Source organism: Lagenorhynchus albirostris, chromosome 15, assembly GCF_949774975.1.
Source record: "Lagenorhynchus albirostris chromosome 15, mLagAlb1.1, whole genome shotgun sequence".
In the NCBI taxonomy this organism is placed as follows: domain Eukaryota; kingdom Metazoa; phylum Chordata; class Mammalia; order Artiodactyla; family Delphinidae; genus Lagenorhynchus; species Lagenorhynchus albirostris.
In genome coordinates this window covers 22769394-22794903 of record NC_083109.1, presented here as the reverse complement: position 1 = coordinate 22794903, position 25510 = coordinate 22769394, and the positions used below count along the sequence as shown (strand labels likewise).

General features: G+C 49.8%; 2 protein-coding genes across 2 annotated transcripts in view; one reads left to right on the top strand and one right to left on the bottom strand.

Annotated features, from left to right (window-relative positions):
- Positions 1-2841, top strand: part of RAB5IF (RAB5 interacting factor) — a 9366-nt gene extending 6525 nt beyond the window's left edge. The window contains exons 3-4 of the mRNA XM_060125216.1: positions 940-1069; positions 2294-2841. Coding sequence (XP_059981199.1) covers positions 940-1069; positions 2294-2335 — 172 coding nt within the window. The 3' untranslated portion in view covers positions 2336-2841. The remainder of the gene's footprint in view (positions 1-939; positions 1070-2293) is intronic.
- SLA2 (Src like adaptor 2) lies at positions 1896-25510 on the bottom strand. Its single transcript, XM_060125211.1, is given in 9 exon segments — positions 1896-3874; positions 3877-4016; positions 4416-4548; positions 5293-5442; positions 16185-16288; positions 18003-18089; positions 18478-18577; positions 22532-22665; positions 25293-25510. Coding segments are annotated over 8 exon segments (828 nt in total). The 5' UTR covers positions 22623-22665; positions 25293-25510; the 3' UTR covers positions 1896-3851.

Here is a 25510-nt window from a genome sequence, read left to right as displayed (position 1 = left end):
CAGGGTCTGTTCCCTGCCCCGCCCCCCCCATATACACTCCTCATCGCCATCATACTGCCCTGCCCTACACCAGCCCACACTTAACTGATAGGAGGAACCTGTTCTCTGCATTTTCTACTGCAGCCTTCAGAAGGGATGTGGCCTAAGGCATATAGTCCCCCATTGGATTAGGTGCCGTAACTGGAAAGATCATAAAAAGAGAGTTTTGATCACTTTATGAATATTACTTTTACATAGAGATCAGTAGAGCAGAGTGATGTGTTACTACTCATGGTATTCTGATTCCTGCATCAGTTAAATCATATGTGATAGGGGTCAAAGACCTTCCTGGAAGTGGTCATAAACCTCTGGTTTCAATTCCACTCTGCCTGCTGTTTCTGGCTCCTAATAGGCGGTGAGCTGAGGGCAGGAACTGTCATGTTCACCTCTGCATCAAGTGCAGTAGCAGACAGTGGACATTCAGAAATTGTCTCCCGTTGGGAATTATGCAGAGGCTGCTTTACTATGCCCTTGCTTGCTCAACTAGGCCATGAAGCAGCAGCTTAACATGTGTTTTCCCCATGCCCCCCCACCCCACCCCCCGAGCTGGAGCTACCTGGAGGCCCATGTCAGGTACTGGACCTATTTGGGGCTGTTCAGCAAGCAGCCTTCTGTCTTACTTCAAGGGGACTTGGAGAACTTATATGTGCTTCATTTTTATTTTATTTTCTGCTTTTGCTGGTCAGCTAAAAAGAGATGCTCCTTTTTTAAGTCTCTAGCACAACCAAGTGGGCAGCTCCATTGAGGGCCTAGGCGTTTTTATGTATTATTTCATTTGCCTCCGTAATAGAGTTAACTGTGCGACAGCAAGTGCCCTGATAGAGCTGGACCGTGTTGGTGGGAGTTCTCAGTCTTCCAAGCTTACAGTTTATGTTTGGTGCTTGTTCTCCCTTGCTCCAGATTCTGCCTGATCAATGCAGGTGTCCTGTACCTCTACTTCAGCAACTACCTACAGATAGATGAGGAAGAGTATGGCGGCACGTGGGAGCTCACAAAGGAAGGGTTTATGACATCGTTTGCCTTGTTCATGGTATGTGTAGCTGGTAATTTCACAGCAGGTTTTGTCATTTCCTGAGATGCCAGTTATTCAAGGGGAGCCCCTTGACTGAGTTACAGTGTGTGATGTGAGTACCATTTTTCAAGACTCCTGAGGCTGGAGGGCATGTCCTTTCTTGAGTTAATGTCCCAAAAGATGTGGTGTGTTACACTGTGTAGTCTCCCTGTGGTGAGCAAATCCAGAGCTCATTGTCAGTTTCTACATCTAATTCTCAACTCTGGCTGCATATTGAAAACTGGAAAACATTTAAAAATATATTCATAACAGCCAAAAAATGCAAACAGCCGTCACCCGATGAATGGCTAGATAAAATGTTATATACCCAGACAGTAGAATATTACTTGGCCATAAAGAGGAATGAAGAACTGGTACATGCTACAAGGATGAACCTTGAAAACATTCTGCTAGGTGAAAGAATCCAGACACAAAAGACCACATGTTGTATGATTCCATTTATGTGAAATGTCCAGAATAGGCAGATCCACATGGATAAGAAGTAGATTAATGGTTGCCAGTGGCAGGGGGGAGGGGAAATGGGAAGTAACTGATAATGGGAATAGATGTTGTCTTCAGGGTGACGCAAATGCTCCAAAATGTTTTCACAACTCTGAATATACTAAAAAACCTCTGAATTGTATACTTTAAAAGGGTAAACTTCATGAAATATGAATTATACCTCAAAGTTATTTTTAAACAATTATAGAACCTAGCCCAAACAACGAAATCAGAATCTCTGGGAGGTGGCGCCCAGGCATCTCTCTGTATGTTTTTAAAGAGCCCACGATATTGCAAAGGCGAGTCAGGTTTGAGAACCTCTGCTTTATTTGATATGAAGCTGACAGGATATGATGTAGTTTTGTTTTCACGTTTGTTGCTAATGCTAACACTTACTAGCAGTACAGTTTGCTTTACCTGTATCATTTCCACACCTATAACTCTAAGCCCTCGCACTCTGGTCTCTGTTTGGCAAGGGGAGAGACTTGTCCAGGGTCCCTTTGGGAGCACAGGACGGTGGTCCTGGGCTCTATTAGAGACAGCTTGATTTCAGTGCTCTTGTCCCAAGCAGCTTATGCATTGGATAGCCCCCGGGAAGTACACTGTGCGCACATTCTTAGGATGCTTTTGTTTTGTGGAATGGGAGCCTGTGTTGACCCTGTTGGTGAGGGAGCCCATGAACATTGCTTGTTTCCTCTCTAGGTCATTTGGATCATCTTTTACACTGCCATCCACTATGACTGACGGTGCACAGTCCCCACCTGCTCCCTGTCTGGTCCAAAGGACCCTCTTAGTTACACCACAGAAACACGATTGTTGGGGGGCACCCCAGCCACGCGGAACCTGGAAGACCCGTGTTTCCTGGACTGAGAATCAGTGTGTTGGGCGTCAGTGTTTTCTGCAAGGGTTGTGACCTGAAACTTTTTAAAGAACCATCCACCTTTTGGGGAAGCATTTCTGAATTGTCCATCACCAACCGTTTCTTCTTGGATACCATCATGAAACACCTGTTGGCCGATTGGAGCTGTCCTGTAATTTGGTGCACATCTGGATCCGGATGAAACATTAAATTGTCTTCCTTTTCCATCAGGTGTACGGTTTTTAAACTATATCAAACATTGGCATTTCAAGTCTTCTGAAAACAGTATGGCAGTATGTGCATGGTCCATAGCACAGTACAAGGAGCATCTAATAACAGTTTTCGTTGTAGAATGTTTTCAGATACTTGAATAAATCAGATCTTTAATTGAGCCCCTGTTGGTGATACCTGGTAAAGCCTTTCCAACCTCACCTCTAGCCTCAGAACCCAATAGGAGCAATAGAGGTGGTGCCCTCCCATCCCCTTCCCTCTTCCCCCTTCCCTTTTCCTCCTCTCCCTGCTCCCTTAACAGCTCTATCCAGGCTTCTTTCCCTTAATGTGCAGCAGGGAAGTCAAGGGCTGGAGTTGGTGTAGGCTGTGGCCTTGACTTTGTGGAGGGAGGGCTTACCGCCTGATGCCCTGAGGCCCCGGCTCAGCACTGAGAGACGTGACTGAGCTCACTGCGGTGTGCTAGGCTCGGGTGGTGTCTTTTGCATTTGGCTACAAGACGGCAAGGCTGTTGTAGCCAAGAAAGCTTAGCCAGGTTCAAACGATGAGCCACAAGATGAAAGATCTGAGAGCTAGGACTGTCCAGAGAAGGGGCTTAATGGGGACGTGGAGGACCTGGACGGTCAGAGGTCCTGCTCTTTGCCGTGGCGGTCAGGTGGAAGCTGGAGAGCCCAGGTTCTGCTGCCGTCTAAGCCACCCATCCCCTCTTCTTCCTGTCCCTTCTAGGCCGTAGTTCTACCTTCTGAGGTGTGGTGGCATTCTGAATGAGACTGGTCAGTTTTCCTTAAATGATTATTTTTTTCTCCTTGATGCTAGTGGGCGTTCTCTGCCTTGTGCGAGTGGTTGTGGGGATGTAGAATGAGACTCGACTCGACAGGCAGAGGGAGGAAGGTGGTACTGGGACTCCCAAACTCGGGAACTGGCTGGGTCACACCGAGGACATCTAGTCTCTCTGGAGTCCTGGCCCTGTTCTTAACTGGTCTTTACTTGAACTAGAGGCTGTAGGTCGGGTCATGGCACTGGGAGGAGGTTAGGTGACTTCTTAGGGCTGAGAGAGGAAGGAACAGAGGATAGAGGTGGGACTCTGGCTGTGCCTCTGTGTCCCAGCCCTCCCCTCACTCTGCACAGTCTTTGCCTCTGGGGTGCTCAGTCAGGCTGAGCTGAGTTGGGGTTCTAGGTGCTGCAGCCTTGGTTCCCTTTTGGCCTCTGCTTTGGGCCTTGGCATCGTCCAAGGAGATGTCATAAGTCAGGCTGATGTAGGAGCTAAGGGCCTCCCGGAGTCCCTCACTGAGGGGGGACTCCTCTCCTGTGGCAGATGCTTCAGAGAACAAGAGAGAGCTGTGGAGAGGGGGAAAGAGTTGCATCAGGGAGCCTCACCCTCCTCCATGCACCTACCACATGGTTCCCTGTTCTCAAAATCTGCTGAAAAACTCACAGTGGTTCCCTGTTCCTAGTCAGATCAAACTCCCCTTCACTTCACTCTCTGTTGTACCCCATCTTGTCTGACCTTCCATCCTGGCCACCTCGGTGCCCAGGCAAGCCCCATATCCATGCCCACTTTGGCCTCCCTGCTAGTCCCCGCAGCAGACCTGCTGAGCCTGGGCTGGCCTGAGTTCAGTCAGTCAACGCTTATTGGCTCCCAGGTGTCCCTGAAGGTGACAAGCCCATTCTGGGTTCCCAGGGGTGGGTCCTTCTAAGTCTCCTTTGTTCTGCCTTCATGTTCCAGGGGCTTCTCACCTGTCCAGCTCTTTCCAATTGAGTGGTGTCCTCTGCACAGTCACAGGTAGAGGTATGGACTTGCCAGGAGGTGGGCCGGCCCTCCGCAGGGCACAGGGCTCCTTGAGTAGGCAGCAGATGTCATCCGCCAGCTCTGAGGAAGAGACCTAGACCCTTGACATGGCTGGCCCCAGCCCTGCCTTCCTCCCCAACAACTCCACCCTCACCCTGACAGCTTTCCACACTTGGCAGGTGGGAGCATGAGCCCCAGGCTGTTAATCTGGAAGCTGACATGCAGTCAAAGGTCATTCTGGGCTAGGTTTCGGGAGACTTAATTTACCGTGTGATTTCGGGTAAGTTGATGGACCTCTTTGAGCCCCAGTTTCTGGTTAGAAAAGCGCTTTGGAAAGAAGAAAGCTAAGGGATGATCAGTCTCTACTTGTTCTGTCAGTGTCTGCTGCATGGAATGACTGTCCTGAAATCCCCCGATCAGTTTTCCCAGTAGCAGTCTTTCCTCTCTGCTTCTCTGACTCTCTGCTGTAGTGGCTGCAGTGCCTGTTACAGAACAGGCACCAGAAAATGCTGAGAATCAACTGAATTCCACAATAGCAACAGCTCTGGGCCTTGTTCCTGTGGAGAGAACTGTGCCAGCCATTGGGGACTTTGACTCAGAACCACAGTTGTGGGTGAGGCACTGGCCTGCACTAACACGGGACACCTCCGTGGCTCTGTTGGCACGAGATGAACTTGGGGCTTCCGGGCTGTGTTTCTTGGCACAGGGACTGGCATGGAGAGAGGGGAGGTCCCTCTTCTGCCTAGATATTCTCCAGCAGGCAAACTATCTTCCCCACAGACCCACATCCCAGTCTGCTCTCATGGAGGCAGGGGATGGCCATACCAGAGTAATGGTCCACCAGGGCCTGGAGTGAGGGGAAGGTGAGGCGTGGTGAGATGTACAGCCAGCCATTGTCAAGGCGTTGGATCTTGTAGTGTCTGATCCGGTCCCAGGATGCAGGGCGGCTGAGGCGGACCGACAGGGAGTAACAGCCTGAGAAGGAAAGGGTCCGGGGTGGGATTAAGGCCATGCTGGGACCAAGCCCAGCCCAGGATGGGAGAAGGAAGACATGAAATGGCCACAGAGAGTGAGCACTGGGCCCAAACGAGGGAAGGGGGAAGGGAGGGACAGAGATTTGCTCTCTTGCTTATAAATGACAACACACTTATCATAGCTAGGGCTCTCGTGAGGAGGAAACAAGGTCATGCACACAGGGCTCAGAACAGGGCCTGCCACAGTTTAAGTGAGCATTAAGTGTTGGCTGTTACTATAAAGACTCAAGTGGGCAGAAGTGTTAGGATGTGAAAATGTGTCAGTAGATGTCAGCAGGGATGTGGAGAAAGGAATTCTTACCCTGCTGGTGGAAAGATAAATTGTATAAGCCACTTTGGAAACAGTTGGCATTAACTAGTCGAGTTGAACATGCTCATACCTCACAACCCAGCCGTTCCATCCCAGCATGATGCCTTGCAAATACATGAACAAAAGTATTCACAGCAGCATTGTTCGGAAAAGCCCAAAAACTGCAAACAGCCCATATGGACTCGAGAGAATGGTAGATTCTAGAATGTAACACTATTTAGCAGTAAAAGTTAATAACCACTACACACATAAGCATAGATAAATGTTTAAAATAATGAGCAGAAAACAGCAAGTCACAGAAGCATACATTCAGTATGATTCTATTTAAATAAAGTTCAGAGGCAGCCAAGACTACTGCATAGGGATGCATGTATGGCAAAACTATGAAGAAGGGACTTCCCTGGTGGCACAATGGTTAAAAATCTGCCTTCCAATGCGGGGGGAGCGGGTTCAGTCCCTGGTCAGGGAACTAGATCCCACATGCATGCCACAACTAAGAGTTTGCATGCCACAGCTAAGGAGCACATGTGCCGCAACTAAAAGGAACTGGTGAGCTGCAACTAAGGAGCCCACCTGCCGCAACTAAGGAACCCACCTGCCGCAACTAAGGAACCCACCTGCCGCAACTAAGACCTGGCACAACCAGGAAAAGAAAAAACCATGAAGAAAAGTAACTGATTAACACAGTGAAGCAGGTAAAGGGCTTCAAAGGGACTGTTGCACAATTTCTTAAGCTGGTAAGTGGGCATATGGATGTTGGTTTTATTATTAGTCTTTTTTTTTTTTGGCTGTGCCACACGGCATTTGGGATCTTAGTTCCCCAACCAGGGATCAAACCCACACTCCCTGCAGTGAAAGCACAGAGTCTTAACCACTTGGACTGCCAGGGAAGTCCCTGTTATTAGTCTTAAACCTATACATGAATATTATATTCACTGATGCAAGTGACAGAATTTTTCCAGTTTTTAGTTGTTTCTTTTTTTTGGCCGAGCTGCGTGGCTTGTGGGATCTCAGTTCCCAGACCAGGATTGAACCGGGACCTCGGTAGTGAAAGCCCAGAATCCTAACCACTAGGCCACCAGGGAACTCCCTGTTTTAGTTTTTAAAATCAACTTTATTGAGGTATAATTTATATAAAATAAAATGCATATGTTTAAAGTGTACAGTTTGATAGGTTTCAACAAAAATTTTAATTTAAAAAAAGGATAACTGGGGGCTTCTCTGGTGGCGCAGTGGTTGAGAGTCCGCCTGCCGATGCAGGGGACGCGGGTTCGTGCCCCGGTCCGGGAGGATCCCACATGCCACGGAGCGGCTGGGCCCGTGGGCCATGGCCGCTGAGCCTGCGCGTCCGGAGCCTGTGATCCGCAGCGGGAGAGGCCACAAGAGTGAGAGGCCCGCTTACCGCAAAAAAAAAAAAAAAAAAAAAAAGGATAACTGGCTAGAAGAGGAAAAGCACATGGTTGAAAATGAATAGAGAGAAAAGACTATATAAAATCATAACTATATAACTATATAAAATCAGGCCTCCAGCAGTAGTTTTCAGCAGATGAGGTTGCATACGAGTGCTCTTCATAACTGTAAAGTGGGATTCATTTCTTAACACTTCGTCAAAGCCAAATGGGAAGAGGGTGCTTAGTGGAATAACAGTAATAACCTATTATTACTATCTAATTACTTAAAGCTATCTGTAGCTTTCATTTATTGAGTGCTTACTATGCACTTTTTATATGGACTGTCTCGTCTAATTCTCATAACCACCCTGTGAGGTAGGTACCGTTATCCCCAGTTTACAGATGAGAACACTGGCACAGAGAACCTGGAGGAAGAGCCAGTGACCCTGTCACTTAACCTTTCCCTGTGGAATGCCAACAAAATGCAGGAGTGACTTTCCCAAACCACGGGCAGTGCTCAGTTTTAGGAAGCTTTTACTTTGAGGAAGTGGTCTAAATACTCCGTTAAAAGGCAGAGATTTTCAAACTGTATTTTAAAAAGCAAGACCCAACTACATGATAAACACACTTTGAATATTAAAACACAGGCTAAAAGTAAAAAATATGTATCATGCACACATTAATCTTAGGAAAACTGGAGTGATAATATCAGAAAAGCAGAACTCAAGACCAAGGGTATTACCAGAGATAAGAGGATATCCTGAATTTGTATGCACCCAGTTACAGAGTTTCAAAATATAGAGCAAAGCCAACAGTATTAACAGAAAAAATAGATGTCCATAATTATAATTGGAGATTTCAACACTCCTCTCTTAGTACTTGATAGGATAGAAAATCAACAGGCATATAGAAAAGTTGAACAATGCAGTCAGCCCATTTGACTTAATTAACAAACCTTGGGCCCAACAAGAGCACATGGAATATTCAAGGCAGACTATAGACTGGGCCGTAAAAACAGAAATGTAGAAGGATTGAAATAATTAAAGGTATGTTTTCTGACCACACAGAATTATGAATTAATAACAGAAAGACATATGGAAAATCCCCAGATGCTTGGAAATAACCCAGGGATCAAAGAAGAAATCATAAGCAAAATTAGAAAATATTTTTAACTAAATAAATAAATTTGTGAGCTCAGCTAAATCAGGACTTAAAGGTATATTTTTAGCTTTAAATCTTACACTTGAAGAAAAGAAGGCATAAAATAAAGTTTCTACTTTAAAAAGCTAGAAAAATTTAAGTGGAAGGAAATAAAAATAAATAGAAGACAATGGAGAAAAATCAAATGCTGATTCTTTGAAAAGGTTGATAAAATTGATAAAGCTCAAACTAGACTGATGAAAGAAAAAGAGAAACACCACACACACACACACAAATTACCAACATCAGGAATGAAGAGGGGACATTGCTATAGATCCTACACACATTAAAAGGATAAGGGCATACTGTGAACAACTTTATGCCAATAAATTCTACAACTTAGATGAAATGGACAAATTCCTTAAAAGACACAAATTACCAAAACTGACACAAGAAATAGAAAATTTGAATAGACCCATATCTATTGCAGAAATTGAATTCATAATTTTAAAACTTCCTAAAAAAAAAAAAAAAAACTTCCTGGAAAGATAACTCTGGGTCCAGATGGCTTCACTAGTGAGTTCTATCAAACATTTAAAGAAGAAATAACATCAATTTTATACAAACTCTTTAAGAAAATAGAGAAGATAACATTTCCCCACCCATTTTATGAGGCCAGCAATTAACTTGCTAAGAAAAACAGACAAAAACATTATGAGAAAACTATAGACCAATATACCTCATATATGTAGACACAAAAAATCTTTTAACACACTGTTAGCAAATTGAATCCAGCAATGTATAAAAAAGATAATACATTATAACTAAATTGGCTTTATCCCAGGAATACAAGTTGATTTAAAAATTGAACGTCAGTGTTAACTCACTAAATTAGTAGAATAGAGGAGAAAAAGCATGATCACCTGCAGAAATGTAGAAAAATTTGACAACATTCAACACGCATCATGATTTTTAAAAAACGAAGAAAAAACTACAAATAGAGGGTGTAATAATTTCCTATTGCTGCTATAACAAATTACCATATATATAGTGGTTTAAAACAACAAAAATGTGTTATCTTACAATTCTGGGGGTCATAAATCTAAAACAGATTTCACTAAACTAAAATCAAGGTATCAGCAGGCCTGTACTTCTTCTGCAGGCTCTAGAGGAATGTCTGTTTCTTTGCCTCTTCAGTTTCTAGAAGCCCCCAGCATTCCTTAGCTCATGGCCCCTTACTCCATCTTCAAAGCCAGCAGCATAGCATCTTCCAATCTCTCAAACTCTTACCCTCTTGCCTCCATCTTAAAAAGACCCTTGTGATTTCATTGGGCTCATCTGGATAATCCACGATAAACTTCGTATCTCAAAATCCTTAATCATGCCTACGAACTCTCTTTTGCAATGTAAGGTAAGTCATATTCACATGTTTCAGGGATTAGGACCTGGACATCGTCTGGGGGGGCTAGTCTGCCTACCACAGAAGGGTACTTCCTCTTAACCTGACATAGAGCATCTGTGAAAAATCTATAAGTAACATCATACTTAATGGGAAAGACTGAATTTTTCCTTCTAAGAACAAAGCAAGAATGTTCTTACCACTTTACTTGTTATACTAGAGGTCCAGTGCAGTAAGGCAAGGAAAAAAAAAAAGGTATATGAATTGGAAAATAAGTAGTTAAACTATATTTATAGATAACGTGTGATCATAGATGTAGAAAATCCTAAGGAACCTACAAAAAAGCGATGAGAACTAATAAGTGAATTTAGCAAGGCTACAGGATACAAAGTCAATATACTTTGAGAAGTATGGAGTAAGGTCCTTGCTTCCTTTTCGTTGTTTTCTACCTGACTCTGGAGACCCCTTGACTCTGTACCTTTAAGAAGAATCTCTTCTGGAGCTGTGCTGTGACCCTGAAAAAGCTCTGTGGTTGGGAAAGGGATACATATCTGAAACTAGGCCCTGGAAGCCAACCAACCAGCTGAACTAAGTGACCAAGTCCCTCTTTGGGGCCTGGTTCTCCAGCCACCCCACCCTGGCCACTGTCATCACAGTTACTAGAACCAGGAGGGAGCCTCACAGCTACACTGAGGATCTGACTGGTAGACTCAGAGATAATAAGCAAGCTCTGGCAAGCCCATGTGGGGTTGTCTACCCTGCTGTGGGGACAGGTCACCTACCAAGGCCACCTCTGACTGCCCTGTGTGCCTGCTATCCTGCTGTTCCTTCTCACTGCTGCTCAGCCAGCCCCAGATATCTATGGCTGGCTCCCAGTTCCAGGACGTCTTTTTTTTTTTTTTTCGGTATGCGGGCCTCTCACTGTTGTGGCCTCTCCCGTTGCAGAGCACAGGCTCCGGACGCGTAGGCTCAGCTCAGCGGCCATGGCTCACGGGCCCAGCCGCTCCGCGGCATGTGGGATCTTCCCGGACCGGGGTCCCCTGCATCGGCAGGCAGAGTCTCAACCACTGCGCCACCAGGGAAGCCCTCCAGGACGTCTTTTAAACTCGGACTCCCTGGTTTCATATCTCACCCAGAGTCACACACTATAACACCCCTACATCCTATAACCCTACCTGTGTCTCTAAGACACATTAGTTGACCTCTCAGATCTGTTTCTTCCTTTCTAAAGGGGAATAATAATTGTCCTCGCCTCAATAGATTGCCACAGAGATCCAGGTGGTAAAGTAGGTGAAGCAAATAGCAGTGTCTGGCGCATAGCAAGCATCCAGTGCCCCTTCTCAGTTCTCTGGTTCTTTATTCACACTGTTCCCTTTATATGGAACACTCTTCCACCTGTGTAACCGCCAGCCTTCCTTTTACAACTCAGTTCCTACTCAGGCAACTCCTCTCCAGAACACCTTCTCTGCCTGGTAGAAACCCCAGCTCTAGGCTTGCCCAGACACAAGTGCTAGCACCAAAGGTCCTATTCTCCCATCGTCTGTCCCTCAACACTACCCCACCCCACCATATAACCAACTGTGAGCCTCACAAGGGATCGTCCTAATTTATCTGCCCACCATCTTCCCATCTCAGAAAACAGCAACGCAATCCATTCATTACTAAGCTCCTAACCCCGGCATCATCCCTGGCAGCTTCCATTCTCCATCACCTCCCATCCAGCCCCACAGAAAACCCTACTGGCTACATTCAGAACATATCCGGAATCTAACCACTTCTTATTAGCCTGCAACAACTTCCCATGTGGCTCCCCACTTCCGCCTCATCCCCTGCCAAATCCTCTCTTTGCAACGTAGAGGGATCAGATCATGTCACTCCCCTGCTTAGAACCCTCCCTGTCAACACTTAAAATAAATCTGAAGCTCTCACCCTGGAAAGGCCTTGCATGACCTGACTTCCGGTGACCTTGGATCTGCTCCAGGCACACCTGCCTCCTGCTGAGGATGCACCTGTTGTTTACTCTGTTCCTTTGAACTGTCGCTTTATTGTTTCTTTGTGGCACTTGCCATGATCAGTTGCTCAATTACTGTTTGTTCACTATGCACGTTGCCAGCTAGATTGTGGGCAGGGATTTTGCTGTTTTTTTAACCTCTTTATTGGTGCTTTTTATATTGCCCAGCACTTAGAACAGTGGCTGGCACAGAGTCACCATGCAATATTTATTTGTTGAATGAATTACTGAGTCTCTGTGATAAACACTGGACACGGCCATGATACAAGCAGACTTGAGGAGTCCTTGCCACCATATGCACTCCTACCGCTGTGAGCACAGATGGTGTTGGGGCTCAGTCTACCCTACCCCAGCTCTTCATCCTCTCTCCTCCCCTCAACGTACATACATGCACTCATTTACTCATCCATTTATATAGTAAACATCTGTTGAACACTTACTACAAGCTGGCACTGCACTAGCCCCAGACACAGGTCATCAGATCTTCATACTCTGGGGAAAGAAATACTGTCCCTCAGCACATCCCTCAGCCAGAATTTTCCTTTATGGTCCTCATCTCAAATATTTACTTCCCCTGCTGTTAGACCACATACCCTGACTTTGTTTTAAGAAATAAGTTTATCGCAGCTACAGAAGAGGTCTTTTCAGGATGCTGTGGGAGTTGAGAGCAAAGAGTGACAAATAACCTGGGGAAATGGCATTGCAATGGGTCGAGAAGGATCAGTGTGAGTTGGCCAAGTGGAGGACTGGAGGGAGGGCTTTCCAGGCCCTGAGGGAGGCTCGTGTGCAGGGATGGAGCAGTGGAAAGAACAAGGTGTGTTCATTCAACGAGTGTTCTGGTGGGCAGTGGGCCAGAGGCAGGCTGTGGGAAGGAATGGTAGGAGCTAAGGCTGGGTGCAGGGCCTGGAGGGAGACCCACTAGGAAAAAGGCAAGGGAAGTATGAGGTCCCAGATTCCAGAAAGCTCCAGCAGGCTTAGCCAGTGTCACACCCTGGCCTGCAGTGACCTGTGGGCTCAGGAGCCATGTTCTCCCAGGTTCTGATGATGATGCCGGGAGGAGGGGAGGGGTCCACAGTGGTGTGAGGGAGCACGTTAAAACCTGTTTGGGGGACGTAGGTCTAGCAGGACCCTCTGAACTTCTTCTGAGACCTCTAAGAAGCTGATAGCCTCGAGAATGCTGCACCTTGGACCCTTGACTGTCTGAAGCCTGAGGGCAGGAATCACAACTTATCAGGCCTGACTCAGAGGAGATGCTTTTAAGTGCTTGTCGGCTGACAGAATCACAGAGGTGAGTCCCTCAGGGGCAGGAAGCGTGTCTTGCTCATCAGTCTCTCTTGCAATGCTCAACACAGTACAGACACATAGTAGGACAGTAGGAAGGCAAGAGGGTGACGCTCTAGGGGTCTGGCGCTGGCGCTGACCTCTGGAGCAGTCCTGGGACCTCCACAAACTCGTTGTGCCCCTTCTCACACCAAGGTTTTCGGCCTGACTTGGGCCCTGCCATGGCTCCCCCCAGGCCTAGAACACAACCAGGTATGCCAGAGGGACTCTGGGGAGGATGGGGGGTCTTCCCCTCCCCCTCCAGACTCTTGAGTAGTGTTCTTGGGAGCTTAGTGGCCCCAGGCCTTCCGCCTTGGTCCACCCACAGGCTCAAAGCCCCTACAGAATTCCCTTCCCACAGGTACGTCTCAATCTTGGGCCAAAGAAGAGCTGATCCTGATATCACTCACTCACTTGGTCAACAGTTAATTACCGTTATATATGACAAGATGCATTATGTAAACATGAAAAACATTGTCTCTCATTACTTAATTTTGGGTTCCCTAGACTGGAACTGTGTTTCCAAACTTAAAAGAACATGAGAACCATCCGGAGAGCTTGTGAAGGAAGCAGATTTCTGACCTCTGTACCCCGCAGTCTGATTTGGCAGGTCTGCGGCGGGGCCTAAGAGTGCATCAGCAAGACGATCCCCTGACAATTCCTGTACACTCAAGTCTGAGAACCACCATCCTGTGGCGTCACTCGGGCCCGTACAGATTTAGTGTCAAACTTTTTTTGACCACAAACCACATATGAAATTTTACAGTGACCCAGAACACACTTAAAATTATCAAAAACAAAAAGTTTGGTGAAGCAATATTTTCCCCAACCCCAGTGATGCATCCTAATGTTTTCAGCTATATTTCACTTTCAACGCTCCCTGGTCCAGATCCACTAAACCAATGGGTTTCAACCTTGGCTACACATCAGAATCACCTGGGGGGCTCTTGTAGCTTCCAGGGCCCAGGCCACACCCCTGACCAATTAAATCAGAAACTCTGGGGGTGGGGTGCAGCCATCAGTAATTTATAAATCTCCCCCAGATGATTCCAACACACAGCCAAGGTCTAGATCAGTGGTTCTTAAAGCTGGACCAGTTCTTTGTTTTAAAAACCCTCCAGGTGTTCTGATGCCCACCCAGGTTTGAGACCCACTGGTCTATAACCACTGAACCAAACTGATTTCTTGGCCCACAAATGGGTTGTAACCTGCAGCTTAACAAACACTCTCCAGAAGGAAGCCCAGGATGAGAGATTAGAAATTAGTACTGGGAAATTGCCCTTCCTGCAGAATTGGCAAATTCTTCCTTTTTCGATAATGAGAGCTGCATTCTGATCTATCCCTTTTTGGTGTTGCTATGGGGAACCTCAGAGTCAAATCTAACCTTAATCCCAGCAATTTTGCGGATCCTTAAACATCCTATGGGTTCTTTACACCTTGAACTTACGCAGTGCCGTGTATCAATTATGTCTCAATAAAACTGCAAGGAAAAAGAAAAGATCCCATGGATTCTTAATCTGCTTTCTCCTTTATTTCTCCACCAGTTCCTCTTATATATGTGCCTTCTTAGAAAAGGCGCTCAGAGAGGCAATAAGTTTTGCTCACTATGCTCTTGGGGTTGAACCAGGCCAGAGAAGGGGTGTGGGAGGGGCAGCTGAGCACGGAGCACTTCCTGTGGCTTCTCACACTCACTGGGGCCCGGTCTACAGTGCCCCCGCCCCCAACAACACCGCTATGGTTTCCTGTTTGTAGCTGTTGCACTTGAGCCAGCCCCCCACCCTGGCCTGCCTATGGGTGTATGTGAGAGATGCTGGCGCTGCCTGGAAAATAGTAGGAGGGGTTGGGGAGAGGTCAACCCAGGGGGCTCCCAAAGGAAGGGAAGGAGAGGCAAAGACACGCACTGGAAGGGGCCCCAGGAGGGAGACTGAGTAGAGAGCAAAGGACCCTGATGACACATCAAAGTGAGTTCAGTTAAGGGAAGCACAGGCAGCCCGTCCTCACTCCTGAACAGCTTCTCCCTAGTCTGCCCCTGTGCTTGTAATGCTACCATTACTGTCACAGGTGGGCCTCTCTTGGGTGTCTGAAGTGCGATGAACCTCAGCGGGGTTTGAATCCCAGCTCTGCACTTATTAGCTGTGTCTCCCCAGGCAAATCATTTCTCTTCCCCCAAATCTCCAGTTCCTCATCTGTAAAATGGGGACATTGGAAGTACAGTCCCCACAGGGTTGTTTGAAGGCATTTACAGAGCCTAACATAAACGAGGGCACTGCCACTCCTTCAACGTCCCTCTCTGTCCCTGCTGTAAGGGACTCGGGGCAGCTCAGAGACAAGCAGGGGCATCAGAGACAGACTCGACTTCGTGTTTTGTTTGCACCTGGGGTAGGAGAAGTCCCATATGAACATGCAGTGTGACATGTCCCTATCCCTCTGTGGGCCTCTGTTTCCCCATCTGCACAGCACAGAAAGGAAGATCATGAGGTGGCTCCTAGTGGGTTTTCTGGCTCCGACTGGCTGGTGACCCCAAAGCACAGAGACCTTGTCAAGAGATCAGGGTCATGCTGTGTCTTGGGGAGGGAGAAATCATTGCTGGTCAAGGCAGAGAAGTCCTGTGACTATACTCGGTTACGAGTCCTGGTTGCTAAAGTGTTGGCCGAGCTGGATCCCTCCCGTGGGCAATTCACACCACTTTTAGAAATGCAGGTTATTTGCCCCATTGTTTTTTTTTTTTTTTTTTTTTTTTTTGCAGTACGCGGGCCTCTCACTGTTGTGGCCTCTCCCGTTGCGGAGCACAGGCTCCGGACGCGCAGGCTCAGCGGCCATGGCTCACGGGCCCAGCCGCTCCGTGGCATGTGGGATCTTCCCGGACCGGGGCACGAACCCGTGTCCCCTGCATCGGCAGGCGGACTCTCAACCACTGCGCCACCAGGGAAGCCCTGCCCCATTGTTGATAGGCTCTCACAGCAGCAACATGTGGTCAGTCAGCCAGACTGCCTGACTCCAAGGCCAGGTCTCCAGCCCTCCACATGTGGCCTCCTACCTCTACCCCCAAGTCACATCACACCTGGCTCTTGGCATGAAAGGGAAAAGCCCATGGCAGGCTGAGCTTACCCACCTCTCCTGCTCTGGCTCTCCCGGATGAGGAAGGCCCCTCCTGGGTTTCCAGGCAGCAGCAGAAGTTCCTCAGCTTTCTCCCGGCTCAGGCCCTCATATAACCACCTGGGGGTGGGGAGATGAGCAGAGAGAGGGTTGGGGTCAGCCTGGGGGTGGGTGGCCCAAGACTCTACTGGAACCTCTCTTCCCTCTGTGGGCCTCAGACTTCCTAACGTCCCATGAAGAGCTGGCCTCAGGTCTCTCAGGGCCCCCAGCTTTGTCCTTGACCTCCGAGGCCCCTGGAGCCAGGACCATCTCATGGGGTCAGCCCCAGCCTTTTCTAACTGAAGAGCTCATTCCCAAGTGGTTAGGGTCTGGGGGCAGGTGAAGTGATCCCAGACCCTCTCCTCTCACTGCCCAGTTCCTCCAGCACCCCTACACCATCCACTCACCTGTCTAAGCCTTCACCTCTCCAAGAATTGCCTCTTTTTTTTTAATTTTAGTAAATATTTTATTTCAACAGTTTAAAGTTTAACTTTGTAGCCAAAAGGTATGCAGGTGAACATTTACTCATTATCACTGAAATCTAACTTCCACTGTAGCTTATTCATGAGTAGAAAGTTTGGAACTAGAATGTTCAAGACATTCTAAAATTTTGGAAAAAATCACGTAGCCCATCAACAGCCACACGTGCCTCTTCCAATGCTGGGATTGTTGATAATTCTGAGCCCACACCTTCCTTTTCTCGCTTCACTTAATCCCTCACCTATGTGTGTCCATGAAGGACTTCACTGCAGTGAGAAGTTCAAGGAGTCGTGCAGGCATGTTTTGGTTTACAGTCCATCAGCTTCTTACTGTCCCCAGAGTCATGTCCGGGGGTCCCAGGCAAAGCCTCCAGAAGCCAACTTGATGGAAATGGTTGCCTCCCTGTCATTTTGTGAAATGCCAGAGCCAGGGTTGAGTTGATTCCAAGTAAATAACATAGAGAAGCTGTGATTCTCTTGGGGCCAGCAGCAAACTGAGCCTAGTTTTATAGTAAATAAAATACATCATTCATACGATTTATGAAAATCGAGGCTATAAATGAAGCGCAGGCAAGGAAAGAGGACTCTTGGAGGTAGTCGGTGTTTCCTCTGTTTAAACTTCACGCCAGGCTGTGGAGGCAAAACCCTGCCCCGCAGGCCCAGACCACTGGGAGACGCGAGCTGATTCTACGATGTGTCCACATGTCTCGGGATCCTATGTTGCTTCAGAGCCAGACACACCACGAGCTTCAGAAAGGAAGGCCATCCAGTGTGGGAGCCGTGCTTCTCCTCAGAACTGCAGCGTGGCTGTCACAGCACACAGTGACATGTCCCCTGCTCCAGGTTATTCACTGCCTTTCTCTCTCGACATAGAATTTGCTCTGGAGTCAGTCTGTCACTTACTCTGGGCAAGGGATGGCTCACACTCTTTGAGAGACCCTGCGTCCCCGAGTCCAGCCCTCCTGAGGAAGTGCCTCTTGGAAGGGCAGCCCGAGGAGGCTCTCTGGGGACATTTACGCAGGCTGTCCCCACCTCCTGCAAGTCCCTTCCAGCATTCTCCACCACCAGGTTCCCGGCCACCCTCCAAAGCCCAGGTGCCCCGTCTCCATGAGGCCTTGCCAAGTCCTCTCCTCTGGGCTCCATGTCTCACAGGCTGACCTAAGAGTCAGTCGTCAGCTCCTCTGGAGGGCAGGGTCTGGGCCTGATTTTCCCCTGACCCCAGCTTTGCTCAGCATAAGACTGGGCGTGAAGAACTACACTCGTGGGAGGAGAAAGCAGGAAGCTCCCCAGAGGCAGGGCCTGGGGTGTGAACTCACCCATGGGAGATTTTGGCCACGTGGATGCTGGGGCAGATGTACTCTCTGCCTGAGATGTCCGACAGCACCGTCCACCAGTCTCCATCCCTGGAGAGAGAAGGGCGAGGGGACCCCTCTCAGAAGGGCCAAGGCCCTGGGCACCGTTCATTTGGGATTCACAAGGACCCTCCAGGTTAGGTCCTGTGGCCACCCATCCCACCTGAGTTTCCCAGGTTTCCTTGCACCAGCCAGTCTGGGTACCTCCTGGGCAGTGAATGGCCTGATTCAGGGTCCCCCTGCAAGGCCCTGCGCACCCACTGCTTTTCCCTACAGGTGTGTCAAGCTGCCTAAAATCCCACCATTACGGTGCTGTGTGAGCTCAGCACAAAAGTCCATGCTCTTTTCCCCTGGAAGGGGCCCCTCCTCCCACTAATGCATCTTCGGGGATCGGGGGAGGGGAGAGAGCACCCCGCCCCATGCCCTCAGGGGGACTTACTCAGAGATGATGGTCAATGGCTCCCCCAGTCTCAGAGACAGCTCTGCCTGCTCGCCTACTGGGAAACTGCCCAAGGCCACAGCTTTGGCCTTGCTCCTCTCTGGATGGAGGGACAGAGATGGTCACCCTCTGGCCAGACATGAGCTCCAGTGGAGGCTGGGCTCCCACCATCAATCCTCCCACGGGCACCCTAGGGCGGCATGTCTGCCGGGATCCTGGGATGGCAACCTGGAATCTGATGCTTTTCCATAGGGCTCTGCAGAGCCCTGGGGGTGCCCAGACATCTCTTGGGGGCCCCTCGGGGAAAGGATTGGTGTGGCAAGAGGAGTGGGGCTCCTGGCTACAATCCCATTTTTATATAGATCATCACAGGAGATTCTGATAAAGGAATTCAGCAAGCTTAAAGCCGACAGCTCTAAGCAGGTATCAGCCTGGATCTCTGAGCTCAGCTTCTGAAAGGCACCGATGAGGTGGCCACCAGATGGACTAGCTTTGAGGGGCTGGGAGGCGGCCATGGGAGGGGGAGGGCTCCCGGAGGGGCCCAGGAAATCACTGACCTGGACGGGCTTTGTAACTCTGGAGTGCCGTGCACGTGGGCAGAGTGGCTCTCCCGTGACCTCTGTTCAGAGCGACAGGCGTAGGTCTGTGCTGCCCCCTCAGAAGAGGTGCAGCCCCAGGGCCCACTGGGACAGGCCTGGCCCAGAGCAGACGCCCAGCAGGAATGTGTGTCTCAGTCAAGTGTCCTGGTCACACACCTGCTACCTCTTCCTGAGCGCCTGCTGTGTCAGGGCCTGACGGGTGCTGTATGTGTCACCTCCATTCAGCCCCACTGCATAGCAAGGCAACCGAGGCTGCACAGGGCAGTCTGCCGGGGAGGGCGGGCACAGCTCCTACGCCACGTCACCCCGTCCCTGTCCTCCCACGGGCCCGGAGGACTGGGCTGGACAGCAGCAGCACGTCTCTGAAAGGCCCAGACTCCCCCCCCAGGAGGCTGGCGTTCAGAGAGGGAGTCACAGAGACAGGACACCAAGCCGCCGCACCCCACCCTCAGGACTGGTCCTGAGCACGTGGTGGCCTTGAGGTCCAATTCTGAGGTTGGACAGCAGGTGGCAAGCGGCTCCCTGAGCACAGAATGCTCATCCCCTCGTCCCCAGCTCCGGGACCAGCCTGCCCCGACCACCTAGACCTCCTGAAAACACACGGGCTGCAGGGCGCCCTTCACCCACCCCCCAGCGCCCTCCCTTCTCTTCCTCCTACCCCATCTCAGTAGGGGTCTCTGCGTTAGGCTATGAGAAGCAGTGAGGTCAGCAAGAAAGGTTTATGTGCCTCACAGATGCTCCTCAGAGGCTAAGAGGCCTCTGTGAGGCCCTCTAGACAGAGCTGGGGCCCCAGGAAGTGAGGGAGGGAGAGCAGAGGACAGACAAGGACCCAGGGGACGGGTGGGGCAGACACAGAGCTGGACACTATGCGGGCTGAGGGCCTCTGGGACATGGGCAGAATGAGACTGTGATTGTGGAAATGGACCAGTTCCTACATGTCCTCCCAGACACACATGGAGACCCCCGTGGTGACCCCAGACAGGAGCTCCTCGGAACGTAGGGCCTGGCCATCCCTCGGTGCAGGGAAATGCCTGCCTGATGCCCGAATACACGGTACAAGTAAGTCTGGGGAGGGTGTCCTCTGACAAGAACAGAGCCAGGTGGCCAGAAGGGCCCCTCCCCCTCCTGGAAGCCCTGGCCTTGCACCCCAGGAGCCACTGAGCTGCACATGCTGTCCCCCTGATGGGTCCCCTCCGGCGGCTGAGTCACCTTCATCCTTCACTCCTTGGATGAAACGTCTCTTCTCTGATGAGCCCCTCAGCACACACTCTTGGTCAGAGTCCCTTAAAACACTGTCATCAAAATCTAACACAGTTGTAATTGATTATTGGTTTAGCACCTGTCTCTGAGGTTTGACTGTCCCTGAACACAGCGACTGTGTCCGTCTTGTCCACTACTGTGTCCCCCGGTCCTGGCACAAGGCCTGGCATGGGGTAGAACCTTCGTAGATTTTGGATGATGCAAGGCTGATGGACAAAGGAGTTGCCCAGAATCCATGCTCCTGCTGGGACCAGGGGTAGAAGTACTGAGAGAAGCCCATTCGTCCCCTGGAGACCCTGACAGAGAGGGGAACACAGTGCCCCTCAGTTCCCACAAGCAAGGAGGGCCCCAGGACACCTGCCGGGGGGTCACCCCCTCAGCATCCTGGGCATGACTCAGAGCAGCCTCGGGGCCGCTGCCTGTGGCTAGATTCAGAGGAAATGAGGTGGGGGTCTGTGTGGTTTCCAGATCTCTTCCTGCAGGGCCTGCTGGGCCCCAGGCTCTCGGTGCACACTGTGTGGCTAGAAGGAGGCAACTGCCTCCCCAGCAGGAGTCTACAGGGTCCAGGGTGCCGATCGATGACCAAGGGGGCTAGGGGAGGCTGCTGTTAAAGAGAGGAGCAGGATATTGGGGCTTTCCTGGCCGTCCAGTAGTTAAGACTCCACGCTTCCAACACGGGGCTGCGGGTTCGATCCTGGGTCGGGGAACTAAGATCCCACGGGCTGTGCAGCACGGCCAAAAAGAAAAAAAATTAATAAAAAATAAGAGTATTTAAGAAAAAGAAAGGTGGATATTGGGGATGGGGGCTGAGGAGCAGAAAGGAAGCCCCAGCCATTGCAGAGGACTTTTCAGTTTTGGGGAGAGCCTGCCAAACACAGATATCCAGTGTGGCTCTGCAGTCTTCTACTTCTGTTAACTGTGTGTCTGTGTCCTTCCTCCTAGAAGTGCTGCTTGGTTTAGAGTAATCTTGTTATCTCTGATGGCTGATTTTATGCGGCAACATGGCTAGCCCACAGCACCCAGATACTTGGTCAAACACCAGTCTAGATGTTGTTGTGACACTATTTTTGAGACGAGATTAACATTTAAATCAGTAGACTTTGAATAAAGCAGATTACCCTTCACAATGTGAGCGGGCCTTATCCAGTCAGTTGAAGATTTTACGAGAAAAAGGCTGAGGTCCTTTGAGGAAGGGAGAATCCTGCCTCCAGACTCCACTGTGGAATTCTGCAGCATCAACTCTTCCCTGGGTCTCCAGCCCTCTGGCCTGCCCTGCAGACTTCAGACTGGCCACCCCACAGCTGCGTGAGCCAATTTCTTAAAATAAATTCTCTCTTACACACACGCACACATACATTCTACTGGTTCTGTCTCTCTGGGGAACCCTGACAAATACATTATCGAAACCAAATCAGAATGTGATTTGAGAAAGGATTTGTGGGCTGTTTCAGGGAACAAGAAACAAACTGGGGCTGTAGCTCTGACATCAAAGTACTAGATATTGCAGGATACTTAGATTGTCTAATCGTCCTAAAAACTGGCATTTTTTAGTCAGGACTGCCTCAGAAAACCACAATTACAGGTTCAGCCCATGCGTTGCATGAACTCATTTTTTCCAATCATCATAGCTCTATTTTGCTTCAAGTATGTCACAGCACCTCTCAGGATAAGAGCATTTCTGCCCAGTAGGACTTTCTGCGATAATGGAAATCTTCTATAATTGTATTGCCCAGTAAGGTAGCCACTAGCTTCAAATGGCTGAAGAGCACTTAAAATATGGCTGGTGTTACTGAGGAGCTGAATATTTAATTTAATTTTAATTAACTTCAGTTTAAACTGAAATAGCTACATAAGGCTAGTGGCTATCGTCATGGACGGTGCAGCTTTGGAGAGCTATGGACGTGGGTTGGTCTTAGGGTTGCAGCTCAGGCTCTGGATAAACTGGTTTAGGAGGAGGGAAGCCATGGGAGATGCCTGGGGGACCATCACACGCTCCTGGTTAGTTCTGGTCACTCTCACATTTTCCAGTTTATCTGGTTTAATGTTCTGACCACTAATATGTAAGCTTCCTAAGAGCAGGGACCCCGGCTGTGTGGTTCATGGGGAGGGCCTGGTATACGGCAGGTCCTCATTGACACTTGAGGCTGGAGTGGCAGCTCAGGAAGGGCCTGGCTGCCCCGGGGCCCTCGGCCTACCTGCTTGCATGGGCTCAGGCCCCTGGCCTTGCACACAGGGGCTCAGGCTTGGGCTTGGAAGGGCTTTCCCCCTGCTGGGCTGACTTCCCATCGTTCCTCAGCAGAACACTCAGAAGTGCATCACCAAGAGAAATCTGAAAGAGATGCTGTGATGGGGACAGAGCCATGGCTCCCAGCCTGGTGCCCAGACACCCTCCCTCCCCAGCTCAGCCCTGCTGACCTCCTTGCTGACACAAGCAAATGAGATCCCTCCCATCAGGACCAGGTTCCAGCCCCTCCACCAGACGGTTAAGGCTTTCTGCAAACCGGACCCTGTTTTCTTTGCCTCCCATCTCTGCTACACTGTAGCCGTGCTCCATTCTTTGTTCCTGGGCCTCTGCGTGTGTGAAGCCCCCTCCCATTACTGGAAGACCCTTTTTCCACTTCGGGCCTGTCTGGATCCCACCCTTCTCCAGGAAGCTTTCCCCGAATCCCCCAGCCCTAGCTGATCATTCCTATGTCTACTCAGAACCACTGCCTGACCTGGGATCCCATTCTGCCACTGGGTGGCAGGGGCCAGTGACAGGACAGAGTTCACTCTAGGCACACCAGGACCCACGGCTAGGTGGGCAAGGGGAATCTGAGGGGGCTTGGGAGCTGGCTGGCATGCCTCACGCGCTAAGGTGACACTGAGCACACTGTTACTGGTGTCACAGGGCAAAGTAAGACGCCTGGGAGACTGTATGACATAGTGATGACTTGCAAGCCTTTACAGGATTGGTTGTCGAACCACTTCCCTCTCTTTGCCTCCATTTCCCCATCTGAAAAATGGGGATAACGATACCCACCATACGGGTCTGAGAGAGAACGCATGTGAAGAGCCAGGTCAGGGCCTGCTTTTCCTTTTTCACGCTCCGAGTGGCACTTCCCCCGAGGCCATTCCTGGGGACCTTCCCTTTTCTCCCTCTTGGGGTTCCCTGTTGTGCTCTACCCGAGTTTTAACTATTCACATACTTGGGTGCTTGTTTAACGAGCCATTATTCTATAGCTTGTTGAGAACAAGGACCTCTCTGCCCATTTCCTCAGCATTTTCACCCACGGAAGGCACTTGATACACATTATCTAAATGGACGAAGTGATTATTAGCTCTTTGGACAGGTGTCTTATCCTTAGAATAATTTAAATTCCCAGGTTTCCAGGGTAATGCCGATTTTTTCAAACACTATACGTATTAAGATGTTGTAGGGAGATGGTTTCATTCTTTCAGACGGTTTTCAGTCTCTTCGTTAGAGACAAGGCATAATTATACCAGTTTAGGGACAGAGCAGGCTCCATCCTTGCCTTTGACCCTTTTCCCACACCTGGGTGAGGACGGGTGTCCGTCATGATGGTGGAGTGACTCCCATGGCCTCACGGGCCTTCCTGTCTGAGGAGCAAGGATCCGGCCCTGGAGAATGGAACAGCTGTCTGTAGTCTCGTGCCATCCACATGCGGATGACGGCATGTTTGCTCCTGCCTCCCGGGGGAGTTCCGTATTCACGGGACAGGAGGGCTCTTTAACACAAAACAGGCCCACCATTAGGGAATGGCTCCCGGCAGCCACTTCCTGCTCCGACTTTGGGATCCTGAAGCCTTGGCAGCCCGAGATGGCGCTGCTGCCTCCTGGGGTCTCTGCTTCCCTCAATGCCGAGGCACCCCTTCAGGCCGGGTTTTCAATAGTCCTTTCCCCTCGGGTATGGGGCACAGGCTCTGTGCTTAACTAGGCAGACAGGGGTCCAAAAAATCCCTGGGAGAGATCATTCCTGGGGAGCACGAGTGATTCAGACCAACCAAGCTCGAGCTGTGTGACCTCAGGCAAAGCGTGTAACTTCTCTGAGCCTCACTGGTGAATCTGGGATAATACTGACTCGAAGGGGTTGTGAGGAGAAGCTGAGGGGCCTGGCACGGAGTGTGTGCTCAGCAGAGGTTAGTCTCCTTTCCCCTGCTTCAGCAAGACAGTCACCAACCACACTGAACCCAGAGACTTCTCCCCGCTGCAGGTGGCGCCGGGGGCTGGGCCCGAGAGGCAGGAGAACCCTGCACTCAGGCCGGCAGAGCCCCCAGCACTCTGCCAGCTCCCTTCACCTGGTCCCGTCAATGTCAGGAGGCCTTCTAGGGGCAAAGTGAAGACTGTAGGTGGGCAGACCTAGAAGGGGGGGATAGTACTGGCCCCAACTTTTAAGAATCTAATCATAATTGTCTAAGTATCTGAACAACTTACTACATGTTAGGTAGGCACTTTCTAGGGGACCCAGGCATGGGCGGAAGCGAAGAATTAAAGGCAGCCGCGGTCAGCACGTGGAACATTTGGTGTTTTGACCACAGTACTTGACCCTTTGAGAGGTCGGCAGGGTTCGAATGCCATTCAAAACAAGGCCCGGGGCCCAGGGAGAGCAACCTCGTGCTCACTGTTCGTAGCGGGTTAGTGCACAGCTGGATCTACAATCCGCGTCTTTTGTGTTTTTCTGAAGATAATTTTCTGCAGATAATTTCTCTGTGGCGGCGTAAGTGATAAATTTGGATTGAGCTGAAAGGAGACCTCCCTCCCTTTCAACTGAGAAAGATCACCCTTTTAAGAAGAATTGTAGACTCTAGAGCGGAACGTGTCTTCAGAAGTTATAATCTAGACTCCTCTTATCCACTGACGCTCTGTCCCAACCGTAAAGCCCACTCCCAGTCTTGAGGGGACCATCCTTCCTCACAGTCCCAAGGCCGTCGGAAAACAAAAAGCAAGCATACTTACTGTTTTCCTGTCATCAGAGGCTTGGGGCAGGGGCTCGGCTAAGACGCATGCTTTAGCTGAAGAGGTTAGGGCTTGGGGGGGCCCCTTCTGGAAGTCGGCCAATGTCCTTAGTCCTAGGTCACCCGGGACCCTCTCAGCCTGGGAGTCTTCAGGGAGAGGCTCTCGATATTGCTTTGGGGAGCTTGGCATCTGCCTGTGGTCAGCAGTCTGTACCCCGG